This window comes from Sciurus vulgaris (assembly GCF_902686455.1).
Source record: "Sciurus vulgaris genome assembly, chromosome: 7".
Taxonomy (NCBI): Eukaryota; Metazoa; Chordata; class Mammalia; order Rodentia; family Sciuridae; genus Sciurus; species Sciurus vulgaris.
Window position 1 is genome coordinate 145,425,370 of NC_136467.1, and position 21,649 is coordinate 145,447,018.

The 21,649-nt window shown below is 35.0% G+C and overlaps 1 protein-coding gene and 1 pseudogene across 3 annotated transcripts in view; one reads left to right on the plus strand and one right to left on the minus strand.

The window, feature by feature from the left end:
• The window catches only part of RANBP9 (RAN binding protein 9), an 89,633-nt gene that overhangs the window by 25,015 nt on the left and 42,969 nt on the right, over positions 1-21,649 (minus strand). For both annotated transcript variants that reach the window (XM_079147309.1, XM_079147310.1), the window contains exons 3-5: positions 14,465-14,517; positions 13,113-13,280; positions 8,080-8,102 (exon numbers count right to left, since the gene is read on the minus strand). In XM_079147309.1, the coding sequence (XP_079003435.1) occupies positions 8,080-8,102; positions 13,113-13,280; positions 14,465-14,517 (244 nt within the window). The remainder of the gene's footprint in view (positions 1-8,079; positions 8,103-13,112; positions 13,281-14,464; positions 14,518-21,649) is intronic.
• LOC306665638 (cytochrome c, somatic-like) lies at positions 3,379-4,410 on the plus strand (annotated as a pseudogene). The gene has a single exon. The product of its transcript is annotated as a cytochrome c, somatic-like (transcript).

Sequence of the window (21,649 nt, forward strand, 5' to 3'; positions counted from 1 at the left end):
AAGGATAAATCTGAACGTTCGAACTCAAAAACAGGGCTGGGGATATGGCTCGGTTGGCAGTGCTTGCCTTGCACTGTGCACAAGGCCTTCAGTTCAATTTCCAGCACCACAAAAAAACAAAAATACAACAAAAAACCCCAAAACAAACAAACAAACAAAAAAACTAAAAACAAATTCAGATATACTCCCAAGATTTCCAGGCTAAACAATCAAGTGTCCAGGTGGCAGCTTCAACTAAGCAGAGATCACAGGACTCCTTCTGGCCCTATCATTAATGAGCTGCTACATCTGAAAGGAGAAGCATGACTGGAGTGTTTACGACATGGTCTGATAATCCATTACAAAGACAAAAGCTGAGAATCAGAGCTAAGTAACTTGTTCATGGCTCTTCTGCCAACAAGTGGCAGAGACTGAATTAGAATATGGTTTATCTGACACCAAATGTAGCTCAATTTACAGTCCAGTAACTTCAAATCCTACCAAATTTTCACTCTCTGTATTTATGTTTATTTCTTTGCTTTGATTTTTCAATATAAAATGAGGTAATCCAAGTGTGAATGCAACATTTAAAAAATTTTCAAAGCAGAGAACTAAGAGGGTGGGTTTAAAAACAACTGTTTAACAACCAAACAAAACAAATATTGTGTCAAAATAAAGAAATATAAAATCCCACTGTTTTATGGAAAAAACTGGTACAGCAAAACATGAAAATGTATTTATTCTTCATAATCATTAGAAATAAATTCAAAGATTTCTAAGCCAAAATTAGGTGAGATACTTAGTTCTACCTCCTCATTTCAGCAAAGAGAAAACTAAGACCTGAAGAGGTTACAGGTGCACTGCAAAAACACATAGTTTATTAATGGTACCACATAAAGGGAAAAAAATACATGTCTCTGTGCTTCTAAAACAGTATGCTTTCCATTAAACCCACTGAGAACTGAAAGATACTTTTAAAGCAAAAGTATAGAAAGCCAGACAATGAAGACATCAGTGAAGTGAAAGGCAATTCTAGTCAATAATGAAGACCACTGGAAGCTCTGAAGAATCATCATAGAAATGTACACAACTTGCAGGAGAAAGACAAAATGACAATAAACATACAAAGAGACACAACCTCATTTTTTCAGAATGCAAATTTAAATATGCAGAGTAGTTTTGTACATCAGGTTAAAAACTGAGAATACCCAATAACGATGTGTGCTGAGAAAATAAACCCTCCTCCACTATGCGTAGAAATGTAAATTGAAAATATTAGCCATTAAAAAAAAAAACTACCACTTTTGTCAGTAAATGGATGGATTTAGAGAACTACCATGCTAAGTGAAATAAACTAATCCCAAAAAACCAAAAGTTGACTGTTCTCTGATATACAGATGCCAACACACAATGGGAGGGTGGAAGTAGGGAACAGAAGTTCAGTGATTAGACAAAGGGGAATGAAGGGAAGGGAGGGAGGATGGGAATAGGAAAAACAGAATGACTGGATATAACTTTCCTATGTTCACATATGAAAGCATGACCATGGTAACTCCACATCATGTTCAACCCAAAAGAATAGGAAAGTTATAATCCATACAGAGAATAGAGAAAGTTATAATCCATATATGTATAATATATCAAAATACACTACTGTTATGTGTATCTAAAAAAATGAACTAAAAAAATTGTCTCCAAAAAAAGTATACTGACATATTTTAATAAAGCATTTTGAAAAATCTATTAAAACAGCAATTTTGGTCGTACGAATTTAATTCTATACAAAAATAAACATGCAAAGATAAACGGTCCAATAACATTATTTGTAATTAATGACAAAAACTTTAAAAGGGGTGTCTATTCCCATTTTAGAAATGTTAAAATATAAAAATATCTATATTGTAGAACTGATGAATTGTGGCAGTACATTCATAACATAAAATACTGTAAAGCAGGCAAAAAGATCAGAATAAAAAATAACCAATACGTATTACTAAACAAAGAAAAGCAAGCTATATGATGGTGTATATACCATGGCCCCACCTTTCTTATAAACACTTAAGTAACAGACATACTTTCTTGTACTTATTTAGAAAGGTCTAGAAGGATATGTACTCAAGTTAAAATATCTGTAACAGATAAAGAGGCTGGGATTATGAGGAACTTCTTTGCAGACAGAGATTCCTGGGCTCAAGTGATCCTCTTGCTTCAGCATCCCAAGTAGCTGGTACAGAAAGCATGTATCACCAAGCCTAAGTCAGTGACTATAATTTTTATGCCATTTACTAAACCTTAAAACTGAAAAATTTGGGTAAAAGGACCAAGGACATAGTACTTAACTTGCTAAATTACAGGTTTTTGAGCATACAAGTAAGTGGTTTTTAGTAAATTCACAGAATTGTGCAATCATCACTATCTGACTTTATATTTCCAACACTTCAAAAGGAAAGGCCATACCCATTAGCAACTGGCCCCCATCACCCCACCTCCTAACCCTGGCAACCACCAATCTACTTTCTGACCTTACGCATTTGCCTATTCTGAACGTTCTCTTTAAACAGAATTACACAGTATGTGGTCTTCTGTCCTGATGTCTTTCAAGTTGCATGTTTTCAAGGTTCATCCATGTGGTAATATGTATCTAGATTATATCGTATATAAAACAACAGGCTTTTTTCCTAATATAAAAATTATTGCCTATGTAGAATTAGAATAGTTTAACTCTTCATGAAAACAACTTTTTTTAACCCACATATGAAGTAAACACAGTAAGAATATTTTCAAATTTAGAAATGGTTTGAAAAATAAGTATATAGAATCAAATTTATATTTAACAGCAGTTTTGTTCTACTTAAAATATCTCTTCTAATGAAAATAAAAGTAAATAATTTATGTATAAAACAGTAGATTTCAAGTCAGCCTCCAGAACTAGAAAGTAGCATCATTTCTAATGAGAAGAGCTACCATAACAAAAGGAATACAAGATTAATCTCAAATTGAACAATTTGTAGTCAAGGAAATTCTCAAGCTAAAGAGGTAGCTGAGGAAGAAAAACTATTTTCAAAAAGACCTAAGGTTTCGGAGCTGTGTGAACACACTGAGATCCATGAATGGTACGATGCAGCCCAGGTAAGCTGGGTGCTCTGCACACATGCTCCTCCAGAATCAATGCTGCAACTCAACAGTGAGAAACCAGAGGCAGAGACACACCAACACTTCCTTGGTGATTCTTAGTGGGGAAAGACTAACTTTTGCCTTTTTCTTGAAGTAGAAAAGATGTAGCATGTGGAAGTCCCAGATTGTACAGTCATAAAAAATGAAAAATTGTAGAGAGTGGGACGTCCGGCTTCTGAGCGGGAAACTTCTTTGCACTAGCAACGACGAAAAAACGCATTAAAAATGGGTGATGTTGAGAAAGGCAAGATCTTTGTTCAGAAGTGTGCCCAGTGCCACACTGTGGAAAAGGGAGGCAAACACAAGGCTGGGCCAAATCTCCATGGACTGTTTGTGTGGGCGGAAGACAGGTCAGGCTGCGGGATTCTCTTACACAGACGCCAACGAGAACAAAGGCATCACCTGGGGAGAGGATACACTGATGGAGTATTGGGAGAATCCCAAAAAGTACATCCCTGGAACAAAAATGAGCTTCGCTGGCATTAAGAAGAAGGGAGAAAGGGCAGACTTAATAGCTCACCTCAAAAAAGCTACTAATGAGTAATAGCCACTGCCTTGTTTATTACCAAACAAATGTCTCGTGGCTTTTTTATGTGCACCATAACTTAAGTGATGTGATACACCAGAATTCAGATCATGAATGACTGACAAAATTATTTTTGTTGGACAGTCCTGATATAAGTAAAATTGACTTCTAGTTAAATTATTATTTTGGTTATACTCCCACTTCAGTAAATTCTATCACTTTCCCCTTTTTAAAGTTATGGTTGGACTTAATTAGTAATATTCAGTATTTCAAAAAATGGTGAATGACATCTCAAAACTGGTTTATATTTAGGTTTATATAACTAATTATGTGAATATGTTTAAATATGGGGGAAATCCCTTCACTCAGAACCAAGCATGATTCACATATGTTTCAATTTGTGTTTGTTAGCCTATTAAAGGCAATGGTTGAAGATGAGGAAGCAGTGTCTATATTTTTGTTGACCATGCCAATTTAATTAGAATTCCTTGTATCTCAAATGCTGTCTTTTCCTTATGGAAAGGCATTTTAGTGTGACTTATGTATAATATTAAATAAAGAATATTTAACACTTCTCACAATTCTGACATTTTATAGTTGACCTATAAGTTCAGATGCTTTTAAGTCAGAATTCAGGATTGTCTTTAAAACACACAATACTATGGAAAATCTATGTGTTCGTAGTGGTGCTTTTTGCCAACTTATTAGTTGGAAGAATTAAGGTAAAGGAGATATACATGAATTCATCAAGTATGTTACCATAAGATTTACAATAATTAAAAACAATCAAAAATCTAAAAAAAAAATGAAAAATTCTAGAAACAGAAAAATCTACAACGACCATAATAACCGCACTACCCACTTTTACAACAAAGCTGCATATCACCAATGGTTTACTGATTCAAAAGCAGGCCACAAAATAATTATAAGTCAACACAAAAAGTCAATATATTTATAACCGACTAAGCCTTTTTGAAAAGATCCCTGCTCTATCCACCAACAAGGAACAATATAACTGCAGAATGGTCACTCGATCAAGTTGGCTTCACACACTTAGTGCCACAACAGGAGAAAACAAACAGCACTTAAGCCTTTCAGCCAACTCTGACCAAGTGACTCTTGTGCCCTCGTACGCCTTCTTAACTCTGCAACGAACAGTTCAGATCCCACCACCACCTACTGCAATCTGCGGATCAACTTTAATGCTCTACTCAAAAGTCAATCCCCTCCACGTGCACACACTTACCTACTCAAGAATATGATCACAACAGTACTTTTCCTCTCTGTATACAACATTTTTTGCTTGCTAGAGCATTATTTATCAGTAAATATCCACTAAATATGACTTAAAAGTTTGTTTCCACCACCCCACTTCTTCACTTCCTAGTATAGCCAACATCCTCCAAAGGTGTTTACAGTCTAACTTCTCTCTTCCTATTTTAAATTCACTCCAAACACAATTTCTCCATCTTCTGCTGAACATTCTCATATGATGTATTACTTATACTAGGTGCCCCTGATCACTCCTTCTCTCTTATATTTCTTCACCTGGCTCTTAGGATCAATTCTTGTTTTTCTGGCTTTCCTCATAGATTGCTTCTTCTCAATTTCTCTTGCTGGTTCCTCCATATACCCCAAAGGGAGCATATCCCAGAATCCAGACGTTGGTCCCCTTCTCTTCTGTGCCTACATACGTGCCCTTGTTGATCTCAACCTTTTGTATTGACTTTAAATAATGTCTAAATGCCAATAATTACGAAATTTTCATTGTCAGCACAAGCAACTCTCTTGAATTCAAGGCTTGCATATCCAACAGCATGTATAACTTTTAACTTATCCAAAACTAACTTCCTGTTCACTGCCCTCAAAATTTGCTCCACCTTAGACAAGCACAGTGGTGTGTACCTATAGTCCCAGCAACTTCGGAGGCAAAGGAAGGATGATCTCTTAAGCCCAGAAGTTTGGGGGCAGCCTGGGCAACATGGGGAGACACTGTCTCCTCAAATAAAAAGAAAAAAGAAAAAGAAAGAAACTGGGGTGTAGCTCAGTGGTGGAGAACTTATCTAGCATGCATAAGGCCTTGGTTGGATTCCCAGCACTCTACCACAAAGCCACAGCCCTAAACCTTTTTATGTTTTTCTTTTGACAGGGTCTCAACGAAATGCAAGTTAGTCTCAAATTTGCAACCCTCTTGTCTCAGCCTTCTGATTAGCTAGATTCATAGGAGTGTGCCACCTCACCCAGCTCTCAGAAGGATTTGCTTGTTTGCTTGTTTGTTGGTTGGTGGTGCTGGGGATTAAGCCCAGGGACTTGTGCATGCAAGGCAAGCACTCTACCAAATGAGCTATACCCCCAGCCCTCAGTAGGAATTTTTAAAGAGCATTTATTTTTCATTTAATGCTAATCCTTCTAGAAAACAGCATAGAACCTAAAATTCTAACACTATATTTTCTTCTAAAAGATGAATATTTGTTTCATCACTACTTACTAAATATACCTGCTCAACAGGCACTTCTGATCTTCACACTTCAAACTCTCCTATTATAATTTTGATTTATTCTGAGTTTTGTTTTCCCACTAGGATTTCCTTAAGGAGTACCAATGCCTTTAGAGATCTGTTGTCTATGCTCTGCCCCTGTGTCTTCCGTCACTGATGGTGCCACACAGTACTACTGGGCAGGCAGCTGTCACACAGCAGTCACTGCCTTCCCAGGCAATGCTGAAGAATGGGCTCACTGTAAAACTCTGGGACTTAACTGGTTTTTGTAGCTGTTTTATGGTTGAAACAGCTGGATAACTGCAACCTTTTAAGACATTTTAGATATAAGCCACTTAAAATCAACTGAGAAAGGAATATCAGAGTTCTATTTACTGTCAAAAAAATCTGCTCATATTAAGAAAGTAACAGCTTCAAAATTGAACAATGTGATCAGCAGCTTGGAAGAAAATCCCAGAGACTTAATCGAGAACACTTAGGACATGTTCTTGATGACAGAGAGGCAATTTCATGTAGAAAACCACAAACGTCAACTCTGGTTTAAAAGGCTGGACTCCAAACATGAGGAGGTTTAGGGAATACCTCAATTTACATTGCTTATTTCATTCTTCTTAATTTTACGACAAGAGATACTTATTAAAAACCTCTGCTTAAATAAACTAAGAGCTCATTCAGAAAGTATAAAATAAAAACTAAGTGATAAGAAGCACGTGTCACAGTTTGTTGCTTTTCTCTGTAATATCAATATCATACGTATTACACCTGATATGTCTCATATATGGTAAATAAGACAAGTAGAATCAAACCTCTACTGATGACAGACATCATCCCTCACCTGAGAATCTCTCTCAGGCTCATCACAGGCTCTACCCTTATTGTTTCCTATGGTCAATTTTTCAGCCCCTTCATCGGAGTGATCCTTGAACACATGAAGTTGTATCATCACAACTAAAACTCTGCAGTGCCTCTGCGTTTCACTCAAACACCCCAGTTCTTCTATGGCCCACAAGGTCCAGATGACCTGCCTCCTTGTCTCAGGCTCATCCCCTCTGCCTTCCCCACTCCTCTTTGCCACACTTCCTGCCATTCTTCAAGTACCCCAGTACCGAGTGCCTTTGTTCTTTTTCCTAATTTCCTCTCTTGGAACACCCTTATTCTACAGATGCATTTGGTGGACACATTCACTCCTTCAAATCTCTGCTCAGAGGTAGAGACTTTTCTGGCATGTATAATTCTGGGTTCCACCCCTAGCACTGAGATCACTTTGAGCAGAGGTAAGCAGCTTGTACAAGTTCTGCATCCTGCCCTTTGGCATTCCATGTTCTATTTTTTCCTTTCCTTTCTTCCCCATATTTAAAATCTTTAAAAATTATGTCACAATTTGCTTTCTCTCATGTACTGTGTGTTCTCTAACTTCCCCCAGCTCAAATACTGTAAACTTCAAAAGCACAGCAACACTGCTACCTATTTTGCCAAATGATGGTATTCTAAGCATAGGATCTGACACATGGCAGGCCTCAACACTCCATGGACAAATAGTTATGACTGTTGTCCAGCTCCCTTTACTGGAGTCCAGAGACACCAAAGAAACACAGTGACGATAAAAAGTATATTTTAGGACTAGGGGTATATCACATGCTTACCACGTATGAGGTCCTGGACTTAATCCCCCAGACCAAAAGTGAAAAGTATATTTATTTTTTGTTTATGACTTATTTTCCTTTGTGCAGCAGAATCCATTTCAATTTGGAGCTTAATGTCTGAAGGTCCACACCCAGAGTGACTGCAGAAAAGCCCTCTATTCCATATAAACAATATCAGTAAACCTGTGTATTTTAAACATACACCATTCTAGTTTCTTTAACTGAAAATGTAAAACTGCTTTTAAAACATACTGACTTACCGGCAGGTCAGTGAAAGCAATACCTAAAAAAAAAAAAAAAAAAAGAAAGAAAGAAAGAAAAGGTAGCATTAGAAGTTATTTTTCAAAGGCAGATTATACTGACAAGTTAAATTTCTAAATACAAAGAAGGAAGAAAAGGAAAAATTTTAAAGCCCAAATATAAAACAATACTACTAATTTTTCTCGATTATACTGACATTAGTGCAGGTAAAGGCTATCCCACTTAAGATCGCTGGCCTTGTTGGCTGCACACAAATTTTATTCTGGGGTGTCGCCATTACCTTCAGATTTTTTTTAATGGTCTTACATATATCTTCAAGTTTACACTAGGAACAATTGTGAAAAGTGGTTGCAAAATAGTCACACTTGAGTTTTTAACCCCACACTAGGTTATCCAATCCTATCACTCTCCATTTAGATTTAGCTTTTAAATAACTATAGGTGGAAGGAAAAGGAGAGATTTTCTGTTAGAAAAGGTGAAGAAGGGCAAAGTATGATACTTGTATCTTTTTTTTTTTTTTTTTTTTTTTGCGGTCCTGGGGATTGAACCCAGGGCCCTGTACTTGCAAGACAAGCACTTTACCAACTGAGCTATCTCCCCAGCCCTGATACTTGTATCTTAAAAGATTAAAAAAAAAAAGTTTTGGCCAGGAACATTGGCACACACCTATAATCCCAGTGACTGGAGCAACTGAGGCAAAAGGATCACAAGTTAAGGCTGGCCTAGGCAACTTAGAGAAGCCTGGTCTCACAATAAAGGACTAGGCATGTAACTTAGTAGTAAAGTATCCCTGGGGTTCTATCCCCAGTACCCAAAAAAGCCAAACAAATGAACAACAACAACAAAAAAAACTACTTATATAAAAGCATATTCTTGAATACTTTTAATGATTCTGAGGGGAAAAAATGAAATCTTCTACAAAGGATAAAGATTTACATGATTGAGAGTTGCTCTTGAATGCGCCTCTGACAGTCATTTCAACACAGCCAGGTTCCAAACACAACTTGAGCAATGGCAGTGTCACTGGAATAAGTCTGGTGGCACCCCAAAGTGACAATAATCTACTTTCAAGTGTTCAAATATATTACTTAGCTGAAAATAAGATGATAAATAAATCAAGTTATCTCTGTAGTACCTCAATGATATGTTTAAAAGATTAAGTTCTAGAATAACAGGAGTGTCTTTCAGTTCATTTCAAGTCTGTCATTCTAAACACACATTGAAACAAACAGAACAGCAAGAGCACACCTAAAGTCTTGATTACCATCTAAAAATTACTGTTGAATTACTAAGACTCAACAATTGTACCATTCTACCAGAAAACACAAGTTAAAAGACACACTGAATATAAATACACAAGTAGAGCATTTCTAATTTGAAAATTCAAAATGCTCCAAATCCAAAACATCTTGAGTATCAGCACGATGCTACAAGGGTAAAATTCCACACCTGAAATAATTTGATGGGTCACAGTTCAAACATGTGCGTGCTGAAAATATTGTATAAACTACCTTGAGGCTATGTGTATAAGGTATACATAAAACATGAATAAATTTCATGTTTGAACTTGAGTCCCATTCCCAAGATATTTTATTATATACAAGCAAATATTCCAAAATCCCAAAGAAAAAAATCTGAAATCTAAAACAATTGTCCCCAAGCATTTCAGATAAAGGATATTCAACCTCTATATCTTAAAAACTAAATGTGCAAAAAAAATGCTTTGCAGTTAGTAAAGTTCTATTTTTACAACTTTTAAAAACTAGTAAATTCATGCTGATTTGTTAGAAAGCAAAGCTGGAGGTTTTTTTTTTTTTTTTTTCCAATTCCATGCAAAAAATTTTATTACATTTAGTTCCATTTAAAGTATGAACCAAATGTAAAAATTTATTCTAAACTTTGCAGAAAACTTTTTAAAAATATAGAAAGCAATAAACAAAATATTTTAACAAAATATGACTATACACTAATTTTACTTTTTATAATACAGACTAATCAATCATTTTCCTCAAAGATATCTATTTATTATAACAAACATGGTCTGCAGGTACAGCTCAGTGGTAGAGCACTTGCCTAGCACAAGAGGCCCTGAGCTCCATCCCCAGCACTACAAAACAACAACAAACACTATCTAGTTTATACTCTTTTTCAAGAATCCATTTTGCCAGTAATTACCGATATACTTACATTTTACCAAGAACTCTAGTAGAAAATCTGAAACTGATTCAAGATTAACATTTTTGGACACTGCCAAACATTACCATAACCTATGTGGTTCAGTCAACAAAAAGATGTACTTTAGCAGTTGTTAACACTTAAATTTTACATAATTTTCTATTATTTCAATTTCCTAATTTGTCAAGAAGTGTTCTGAAATGTGATCAACTGATAATAGTTAAATTAAAAAAAAAAAAAAAAAAAAAGCAACCAGGCCCTGTAATGGCACATGCCCCTGTAATTAATCTCAGTGGCTCAGGAGGCTGAGGCAGAAGATCAAGAGTTCAAAGTCAGCTTCAGCAAAAGCAAGGCACTAAGCAACTCAGTGAGACCATGTCTCTAAATAAAATATAAAATAGGGCTGGGAATGTGGCTCAGTGGTCAAATGCCCGTGAGTTTAACCTGGTACATACATACGTGCATACATACGTACATACATATACACACTAGTACATACATACAAAAATAAAATAAAAACTGAAATTAACATATATACTGAACTGCTCCTCCCTTATTTTCTCAAATAAAAGCTTTTCCATTTCTCCTTATATAGTAAGCAAGTATTTATTCTGAAAACCTTGCATGAGATAGAAACTAAAGGTGTAGCAGCTTCTGGGGAGAAATTATCCCCTTTGGGAATTACAAGGGAATAGAAACAGAATAGCATTTTATCTTCTAGATGCTAAGACCTAGACCAGAGTTAGGTTAGGCACAACTTTCCTGTAAAGGACCAGTCAATATTTTCTGCTTTCCAAGCCATATGGTCCCTATCGCCACTACTCAACTCTGCTTCTGTACCAGGAAAGCAGGCCTAGACAACACAGAAACCAATGGGGGTGGACACGTTCCAATGCATCTTCATTTTTAAAACATGCCCGAGGGTACTCTAGCCATAGCTTGTAGAGAATCCCTGTTCTAGAGGAATCATTTCTGCTCACCAATATCATCACTGCATCCCTGGCACCTAGCCCAGAGCCTGGCAAACAAAGATAGTAAAAACAGTGAGTACTTACCATGTCCCATGCAAGGACCTTAAGAACTTTTCATGTGCCATTTCAGTTTATCTATCCTTAATGTGGTACGTACTATAGACACCCTATTTTACAAACTTAGATATCTGAGGCAAAGGACATTAAATAACTTGCATAAGGTACAGAGCATTGGTCAGGAGTCAAACTCAGTCAACTGTGATTAAACTGTGATTAGTCATTCTTATACTGACTATGTACTTAATAAATAAGTTTATGAATGAATAACACCAAACATTTCAAATTTACTTACAATTAGAATGTAATTCCATCACTAGGTACCCCTTTTCTTAAGAAGCATCTTACGTTTTAAAAATGGCTTTCTTATTCAATGGAAAGAGTCAATTTAAATGTTTGTGAAAATCTAATAGGAAAAGAAATAAAATCACATCACCTGTGATCTTCCCATCCCCCAAAACAAAATTTCTTCTCTGGAAAGTTTTAAAAGTTAGTATTAAAGAGATTAATTGTGGTTTTCTGAAATGTCTTATTTTCCATCTTTGAGGCATATTTCATACCTAAAAGTAAGCTTCTCTTGGTTTAAGATCTTAACTATCTTAAGCAACCAAAACTACTAAGACTTACCAATTAAAAATTCTGACATGCAATCTGCATGGGGTCCTTAATATTACTGTAATCATGAGTATATAAGGGTCTTTTGTGGACCTGAAACAACTTTTAAGTTAGATGACACAAGAACCTCAAAAAAATCAGCAGTACAAATGTTAAGCTGAATGTAAATATGAAAGACAATTTTATATAAGAATTATGGTAAGACACAGGAGAAAAAACTGTTACCTATACAGTCAGATATTTAGAATGTTCTCTACTACCAATGACACTAACAGCTTTTGCATTATTAAAGAACATTTATTATAAGGTAATCGGACTACTTGCAGTCTAACTTTTAAACTACTATTCATATGCAAAGTAGTTCCTGTCTCTGAGGTTAGCTTTTGCTTCTTTTAACTCTACCCTATTAGAAATAATTTGCTATGAGTCAATGACTTTCCCAACAATAAGAGTAATGTGAAGTCCTTTATTTAAAGGGGGGTGGGGGGGTGATCAGTCTTGCCCTTTGCACTTTCTGTAATCAGAAAAGGGTAGGGGAACTTCTAAGAAAAGGGGATATAATAACCACAATTTTACACCTAAAGTGCTAGTGAGCATATGCATATTCAGCTAAGCCCTAATTTTCTATTTTTTATTAATGTATAGATTTCTTCAAGGTTACCTCAGCTTACTTATTTCTTAGAAGTTCACTATTTGCTCAATTCTCTCCCTTCCCTCAGAACCATCTTGCAGGCTCCATGCTTTAGCAAGTCTCAGCAGGTCTGACCTCTTGAGTATGTCAATGTCCCTCATTTACTAAAAGCAATGGGCTTTCCATTCCTTTTTCATTGTTCTCTATACTATCCTAAGAATTGACAGTCCTTTCTGCATAGCACCTGTTAACCTAGAGAACTGGATCATTCTATAAAAGGTTTTAGTTAAGCAAAACTTTATTAATGCAAAACTCCTGGACAAGTGCTTTACTGGAATTTCTATTACAAAAGTAAATATCTCAGCATGGGAACTCTTTCTATGGTTACTCTTAGGATATAAAATAACCTTCGCAAGAATAGAAATTTTCACTATTTCCTCAACTTCCACTTGGAAAAACAAAGAAACCATTTCCAGAGGCACCTGTCTATAAAGAAGAATTACATAAATAAGACTACCATGCTGAAAGTATAATAATCACAATAACTGGTTATTTTCCATGCAACACATTATTATCTCAGTACCTAAACTATGTCCATTCTTGGTGTAAAAGCAGGTATTGTTGATAAGGTTAACACAACAGCCAATGACATCGCCAGTTGTAAAAGTTGGTCCATAAGGTTGTCCGGTTCCAGAAGAACAAAATGAATGTCCATCATCCCCATGGTAACCATATGAATGTTTATCCCAACCTAAAGAGAAAAAGGTTCAGTATATTTTCAATGAAAGAAAGGCTCCCCGGTACTGGATTTATTCACTAAAATTATAAGTACATTTGAAAATGTACATTAAAATTCTCAACAATTATACTATGTAATTATTTCTGCATTGAAATACTGTTTTTATAGTATTAAGGAAAATAAATTTCACCACACAGAACACTACAAGTATTAAACAGAAAGGACTCCCACCAGAAAAAATAAATATAAATGCAACATCCATAGGACATGTTTTTTTATGCATATTTCTTTTGCTAACATACCAGAGGAAACTGCTTGAAGAAACAACACACGTGCGCATACATGTCTATTGTATAATGTGAAACAGAAGATTATATCTTATTCAATCACTGCAAGCTTTATGAGGCTGTGATCCAAATGTAAAAGACAACTGTTGGTCCACAACACTGAACTACAGACCCATCTATGTAATTATTAAGAAACTTATCAGCTCATATACCTTATCAATTACTTCTAAAGAAAATCTTTAAATAATTAAAGCATTTAATGCTCTTACAAGTATAATTTTAAACAAAAAGTTACAATGAAAGCATATCAAATCTGATTACAATTAGATGGCCATTACACTGGCTTGTTTCCCCATTTAAGGCACTTCATGCGGTCTACATATTGGTCATTTAGCTTTCTATTTCAAAAAGAATTCTCTAAAATTATTTTTTAACATTTACAAACAGAATAGCAGACAAAATAATCCCACTATCACTTTCTTCTTGTAAATGGTGTCAATAAACAGTTCTGCTATTTCAACTCCTATGTTCCTTAACTCACTTTTAATATTAGCCTACATTCCCACAATACTGAACAACTGAAGATGAGTTAAGAGCCAGGAAAATGATAAGCAGCAAAGAGAATCAATTACACTAAAATATTTAAAGTAGTTGATAAGCATTTACTTAGATTAAAATGCCAAAATACAAAATAAATGGGGGGGGGGTGGAGTATGGTATATATGGCATATTTGCTAAATAACATGAAATTTAAATTTACTAAAAACCCACAGATTCTAATAGAATGCATAAAATAGATGATTTAAAATACAGAAAAAAATCAGCATCTTTATTTCAATTACTTAAAAATTTTAACCAGAAAGAACTAGCCATACAGCTATTAAAACCACAATTCAATTACAAGAGTACCTGGTAGTCTATTCATGTTCACACCTTGAGCAGAAAGACCAATTCCCATGTAACTGTCGAGGGGAGGAAAGAAATGCAGATTGTTACCGTCATATTTGTATAAATTACCCAACACCCTCAAGCATTATCAGAACCAAGCCCAACTTGAAACTCCTAGGGTAGTTACAAAAAGATTATTGTAATTTATTAATACCAACAAAGGGCAATATTAAGCACCAATAAAAACCAGATTTACAGTGAAATGCCTGAAGTATTGTACCTAGGAGTTTTACTATTTAAAAATCCTTTAATTTTTTATAACCTATAAAAATCTTTCCATCTTCTTTACAAGTAATTATTTTGGAATTACAACTTCTCAAAAAAAAAAAAAAATTTAGAGAGGATCATGAAGAAAAAGGAAACACTAAATGAGACATGAATATGCTTCCAAAAGGACACAGTGAAAATTCAGACTACCAAAAATCAGGAGACAAAGATTCACATTTGGAAAATATATCAAATTCAGACAAAAACATCCCAAAGTTAATAAAAGTACACTAAAAAATGTGGCCTTGGGATATCTATGTATAAAGATTTCCTAAAACTGGGTAAAGTGACAAAACCCACCAAAATAAGGAACTCATAATTACAAATTTGTAAATTTAAAACAAAATAATCTGCACAAAAATGTAAGTGGAAGATCATTATTAAGGCATAGAGTTAAACTTCAAAAGTAAATAAAACACAAAAAACAAAGTTTAAAACAAGTACAACAATACACTTGTAAGTATGCATGCAAAAAACTCAATGATATAATCTGAATCTAGTTTGTTAAAAGTCTAAGTGATCATGTTTGTGTCAAGATTAAAAATGGCAGGTAATAAAGTTTAGCCATAATTCCTCATAAAAACTTCAAGGGGCTGGGGTTGTGGCTCAGTGGTAGAGCACTTGCTTCACATGTGTGAAGCCCTGGGTTCAATTCTCAGCACCACATATAAGTAAGTGAATAAAATAAAGGTCCATCAACAACTAAAAAAATAAAAAATTTTAAAAAACTCCAATGAAGAATAAAGGAAAATTATTTAAACATGACAATTTCCAAAATTAATACTTTAAGCAAGATAATCAATTATGAAACACTGAAGCCTTTTCCATTAAAATCAAGAATAGGGAGATGCCTATAATTGTTAAAATTGTTTTAGATAATAAAGTATTTTTAAAAAGTATAAACATCAGATAAAAATTAACTTTACATGTAGCTGGCATGATTAAACATGTGGAGAACCACAAAATCTACCAAACACTTTTAGAATTAATTGTTTTGACAAAATAACTGGATATTAAAAAAAATATTTCTAGTAACAGCTAGAAAAAGACATGGTGTCTGAGACTATACCAGTCACAGTAATAGAAACAATACAATAAGAATAAAGTTCTCAAGCAAAGCTCAAAAACAATGTAGTAAAAGTAATAAACAGTATGTATTCGGATAACTTTGACAACAAAAAAGGGTCAATCTGAAAGTAATATGTACATGTAATGATTTTAAGACAGATTCCTATTGAAATTTTAAACCAGATAAAATGATTTTAAAGTTCGTACATAAAAATACAGAATTCTTACCTGGAAAAGACAAAAATTTTTAAAAGAAAAATATCTGAAGTAAATATTTATTGATATACTTAATAGCTGATAGGTGATGGCAAAATGAGTAAGTAAACATGACAACAGATCTGAAGAACAGAGGAAAAGTCGTCCCCTGAAACAATATCAGAAGGTACAAATACATGTAAACAGAGCGCCAAGGTGAAAAAAATGAGAAAAAATAATTGACAATAATTTCACAAAATTGGTAAAAGAAAAATTTATACAGACAAGAAGCTGGCAAACTTTAAGCAAGTGAGCTCCCTCAGCTGCCACCAAGTGCTTGTCCTTCCAAGGAAGCTGAGCCCCTGCCACAGGGAGGCCCTCACTTCAGCCAGCAAGAAGCCCTGCACCCCCAGCTCGCACCCACCTGCATCTGCTCCGCCCCCATCCTGCAGTATGGCAAGATGACTTTTACAGAGATAAGATCAATGCCCCCATTAAAGCAGCTGGGATAAATGTTGATGCCTTTTGACATGGCTTGCAAAAGCCCTGGCCAATGCCAACTTTGGTGGCCTTGTCTGCAAAGCTGGAACTGATGAACATGCTCCAGAAATGGTGCAGCACCAACAGGAGACCCTGCCTCCTCCACCACGGCTACCCTGGGCAGAAGAAAGTGGAAGCAGAGAAGGAAGAATACGCAGTCTGATGAGGACATTGGCTTTGGTCTTTCGGACAAAACTTCTTTTGTAATATGACTGATAAAAAGCTCTGCTTTAAAAAGAAGAAAAATAACACAGGTAGACACAAATCACAGCAAAATTTCTGAAAACTAAGAACACTGAAAGTAGAGAAAAATAACACACTATGTTCAAAGAACACGGAGCTGCATTACTACTGACCATATCAGAAAATATGAAGGGCAGAAGTCAGTGGGATGAAATGTTTCAAAATGCTGGAAGAGAAAAAATTTCAAGAGCCTTCCACTATAAAACCTAATATTCAGGGAACATATCCTTTAAGAATGAAATGAAAACATTTTCAGATAAAAGGAAAATAACAGAATGTCTTGCCAAGCAGACCTAAAGAGAAATGCTATTTTAAAAAAAAAAAAACATGCCCTATTAAAGCAAAATGGTTACACATACTGTAGAGTTTTTAACATATGTATATGTAATACAAAAAACTATAGTAAAAAGGGGAAGGGGACATTTCCACATTCTACATGAAATAGTACAACATTCACAGTAGACTGTGAAAATGGGGATTCTATTAAAATCTCTAGAATGATCACTAAAAAAAAAACTTCAAGACAGTTTTCAAGTAAAAAAATTAAAAAGGACTGTCAAAATACATTCTACTGTCATATATATGATGAAAAAGAACAGATACAAATTTTTAAAAAATTAAAAAGAAATTCTAATAACATATCAAAATGATAATCAAAGAATGCAAGGTTTAACCCAAGAATGTGAGGTTGATTTAAAACAGTCAAAACCAATGCACTTCACCACAGTAAAAGAAAAACCCAGATGATTATTTTAATAGTTACAGAAAAAACACGTGACAAAATTTAACAACCATTCACAACAATACTCTCAGCAAACTAAAAATAAAAGGGAACTTCTTCAATCTGCATCTACAAAAACCCTACAGCTACTACATCCGTGAAATAGTGAACATTAGTCCCAAGGACAGAGAGCAAAGTCAAGAAAGCAGGCACTCGCCACTTCCCCTTCACACAGCACCACAATCCTGAGCATTCCAACGTGTCAACAGAAATATTAATAAATATTAATAGAAATAATAGAAAGATTAATAAGGAAGAAATACAACTGACTATCTGCAGATGGCATGATCATAAAATCCTAAGGAATCTACAAAATAATCAGTTAAATTTGGTAAATTTAACGAGGCTGTAAGATGCAAGATTTATACACAAAAATCTATTTTCTTTGTACATACTGGCACAAACAATTAGGAAATAAAAAATTTTTAAATTCTACCTACAAAAGTACCAGAAAACATAAAGCACTTAAGAAATGAACAAAACACATGCAGACCTCTCTACTGAAAATTACCTAACACTGCTGACAAAAATGAAAGAAGATATAAAGGGCAAGAAACATCAAGTAAATGAACTGGAAGACTCATTAAAACTGCAATTCCCTTCAAATTAATCTTAAAGTCGTTACAATTGAAATCATAATCACATAAGACATTTTTTAAAATCTGAGGTGATTCTAAAATTTATATGGAAATTTTAAAAGATCTAAAATGCCCCAAGAAACCAGGTGTTTTGGCACACATCTGTAATCCCAGCAACTCCAGAGGTTCAGGAACTCAAGTTTGAGACCCTGTCTCAAAATTTAAAAATCAAAAGGGCTAGAGATGTAGCTCAATGGTAGAGTGGCCCTGGGTTCAATCCCTGGTACTTAAGAAAATAAAATTAAATGCCCAGTGAAAAATTTAAAAAGAACAGAATTATAGGATTTATGCAATCTGCCTTCAAGACTTAGTATAAGGCTAAGTAACCAAAACAATATGTTACTGTCATAGGATCAATAAATATATAAATGAGCAAATCAGGGAGGCCAGAAAGAGACCCACATTTATACAGTCATGTAATATTTAACAAAGGTGTAGAAACAATCCAGAAGGGAAAAGGGCTTTAAGCAAATAGTAATAAAACAACTAATAATCCATACAGAAAAAAATAAACTTTAGCTGCTACCTCTTAATATATAAAAGTCAAATGAAGATGGATTGAGGTCCTTAACAGAAAAGTTAAAACTATACAGCTTCTAAAATAACACATGTAAAAATATCTTAATGACTTGAGAATAAAGCAAACATTTATTAGTACACAGAAAGCAGGAGTCATAATAAATTCAAAAAGACCTCATCAAAATTAAAAACTTCTAGTGGTACTGAAGGCATCACAATACCAGATTTCAAATTATACTACAGAGTTATAGTAACAAAAACAGAATGGTATTAGCATCAAAACAGGAAGACCAAGAGGACAGAAGGCACAGAGACAGACCCACATAATTACCACCATTTGATACTTGATAAGGGTGCCAAAAATAAATGTTGGGGAAAGGATAGCCTTTTGAACAAAAGATGCTGGGGGTGGGCTGGGGATATAGCTCAGTTGGTAGACTGCTTGCCTTGCAAGCATAAGGCCCTGGGTTCAATCCCCAGCACCGCAAAAAAAAAAAAAAAAAAAAAAAAAAAAAAAACCCTGGGATCCTGAACAAAAATCAAATCAAAGTAGATCAAAGGCTTAGGAATTAGACCAGGAACTTTGCAACTGCTAGAAAAAAACGTAGGGTTAACATTCCAACATATTGTCACAGGTGCTGACTTCCTTAACAAGATCCTGAAAGCTCAAGAAATAAAATCAAGGGGCTGGAGTTGTGGCTCAGTGGTGTGTGCTTGCCTGGCATGTGTGAGGCCCTGAGTTCAATCCTCAGCACTGCATATAAATAAATAAACAATAAAATTTTTTTAAAAAAATTCACTGACTAAAAAATATTTTTAAAAAAAGGAAATCAAGAGTAAGTGGGACAATATCAAGTTAAAAAGGATCTGCACAGCAAAGGAAATGATAAAGAGCATGAAGAGAAAGCCCACGAAATGGGATTAAATCTTTGTGAGCTACTTCTCTGACAAGGGATTAATATTCAGAATACTTAAAGAACTCAAAAAGCTTAACATCAAAGAAACAAAACAATCAATGGGCAAAAAGAACTAAGCAGACATTTCTCAAAAGAAACACAAATGGCCAACAAGTACATGAAAAAATGTTCAACATCCCCAGGAATCAGGGAAATACAAATCAACACTGAAATTTCATCTTACTCCAGTCAGAACGGCAATCATCAAGAATACAAACAATAGAAGATGCCAGAGAGAAGGTAGGGGAAAAGGTGCACTCACACACTGTTGGTGGGACTGCAAATTAGTACAACCACTCTGCAAAGTAGTATGGAGATTCCTCAGAAAACTAGGAATGGAACCACCACATGACCCAGCTGTTCACTCTTCAGTATTTACCCAAAAGAACTAAAATCAGCATATTATAGTGATACAGTACATCAATATTTATAGCACCGCAACACACAAATGAGAAGATATGGAACCGGTCCAGATGCCCATCAATAAATGAATGGATTAAGAGAACATGGTCATACACAATGGAGTTTTATTCAGCCATAGTGAAGAATGAAATTGTGGCATTTGCTGGTAAATGGAATGAAACTAGAGAACATCATGCTAAGTAAAATAAGCAAGATTCAGACAATCCAGGGTCAAATGTTCTGTCTCATATGTGGAAGCTAGAGTAAGGGGGGGGGGGGGGGGGATGGGTAACATAAAGACAGAGGGAGGAGCACCATGGGAAAGGGGAGGAAATGTAGAATAAATTTGACAGTTGATCACCCATGTGCACGTATAAATATACCACAATGAATTCCACCTCTATGTTTATCTACAAAGTACGACTTAAAAATAAAAAAGAGCGGAAGATAGACCAGTAGAGCAGAAGAAGGGGAACAGAGGAAGGAAGGAGGAGAGGGAAACAGTGTCCACACACTGGGCACTAAAAATGCAATAAATTAAATTCTATGCATGTGTGATTATGTCAAAATGAATTCAAATATTATGTACAACTAAAATACATGAATAAAAACAAAACAATAAAAAAATCCAAAAAGAAATTCTCCTTGGCTACCAGAAATTTAAGAATAAAGAGAAGGTCTTATAAAAAATGTAGACCTGCTCAAAAGACATGCATAAGGAGACTCGGTTTTAAAGAATGAACAAAAGATCTGAAAAGACCATAAAATAAGATACTGCAAATAACCAAGAAGCACATGAAAAAGAGTTCCACATTATTAGTCATTTGGAAAACGCAAATTAAATCATGCTAAGATACCACCCACCCACCAGAATTGGTACTGTTTAGAAGACCAACAAAACCAGTATCACCAAGGATATATGGCACAATAGGAACATTTATACTTTGTTGGGGAAGGTAGAATGGTACACCCTCTTTAAACAAAGGCTAAGCATGCGCCTACCTTATGACCCAGCAATTCTACTCACAGAGAAGTGAAGGCAATGTCCACCAAAAGACTTGTACAAATATGTTCACAGCAGCTTTCCTAATAACAAAAACCTCCAAACATCCTGGGTTATCCATCAAGAAGTGAACAGATATACAAATCGTGTGTATATATGGCAACAAAAAGGGAAGTGGGATTACTGCTACATACAGCTCAGAAGAATCAAAAATGTTATGTTGACTCAAGGAAGCCTTAAGGAGTATAAATCATACAATTCCTTTTATTTGACTTTCTGGACCAGGCAAAAATGAAGATATGGTACCAAAAGGGCCAAAAAGTAATTATTTCTTAGAGGATGGGAACAGGTCCTGAGTAGTTAAGAACATGAGAGAATGTCTCTAAGGATGGTGGCATTACTCTATTTTGGTTAGGGTTTGCACTGCACAGATGTATGCACCTGAAAATTCATTAAGTAATACACTTAAGGGGTGATACATAATTTCACTATATATAAATTATACCACAATAAAAAGAAGAATGAACAGATACT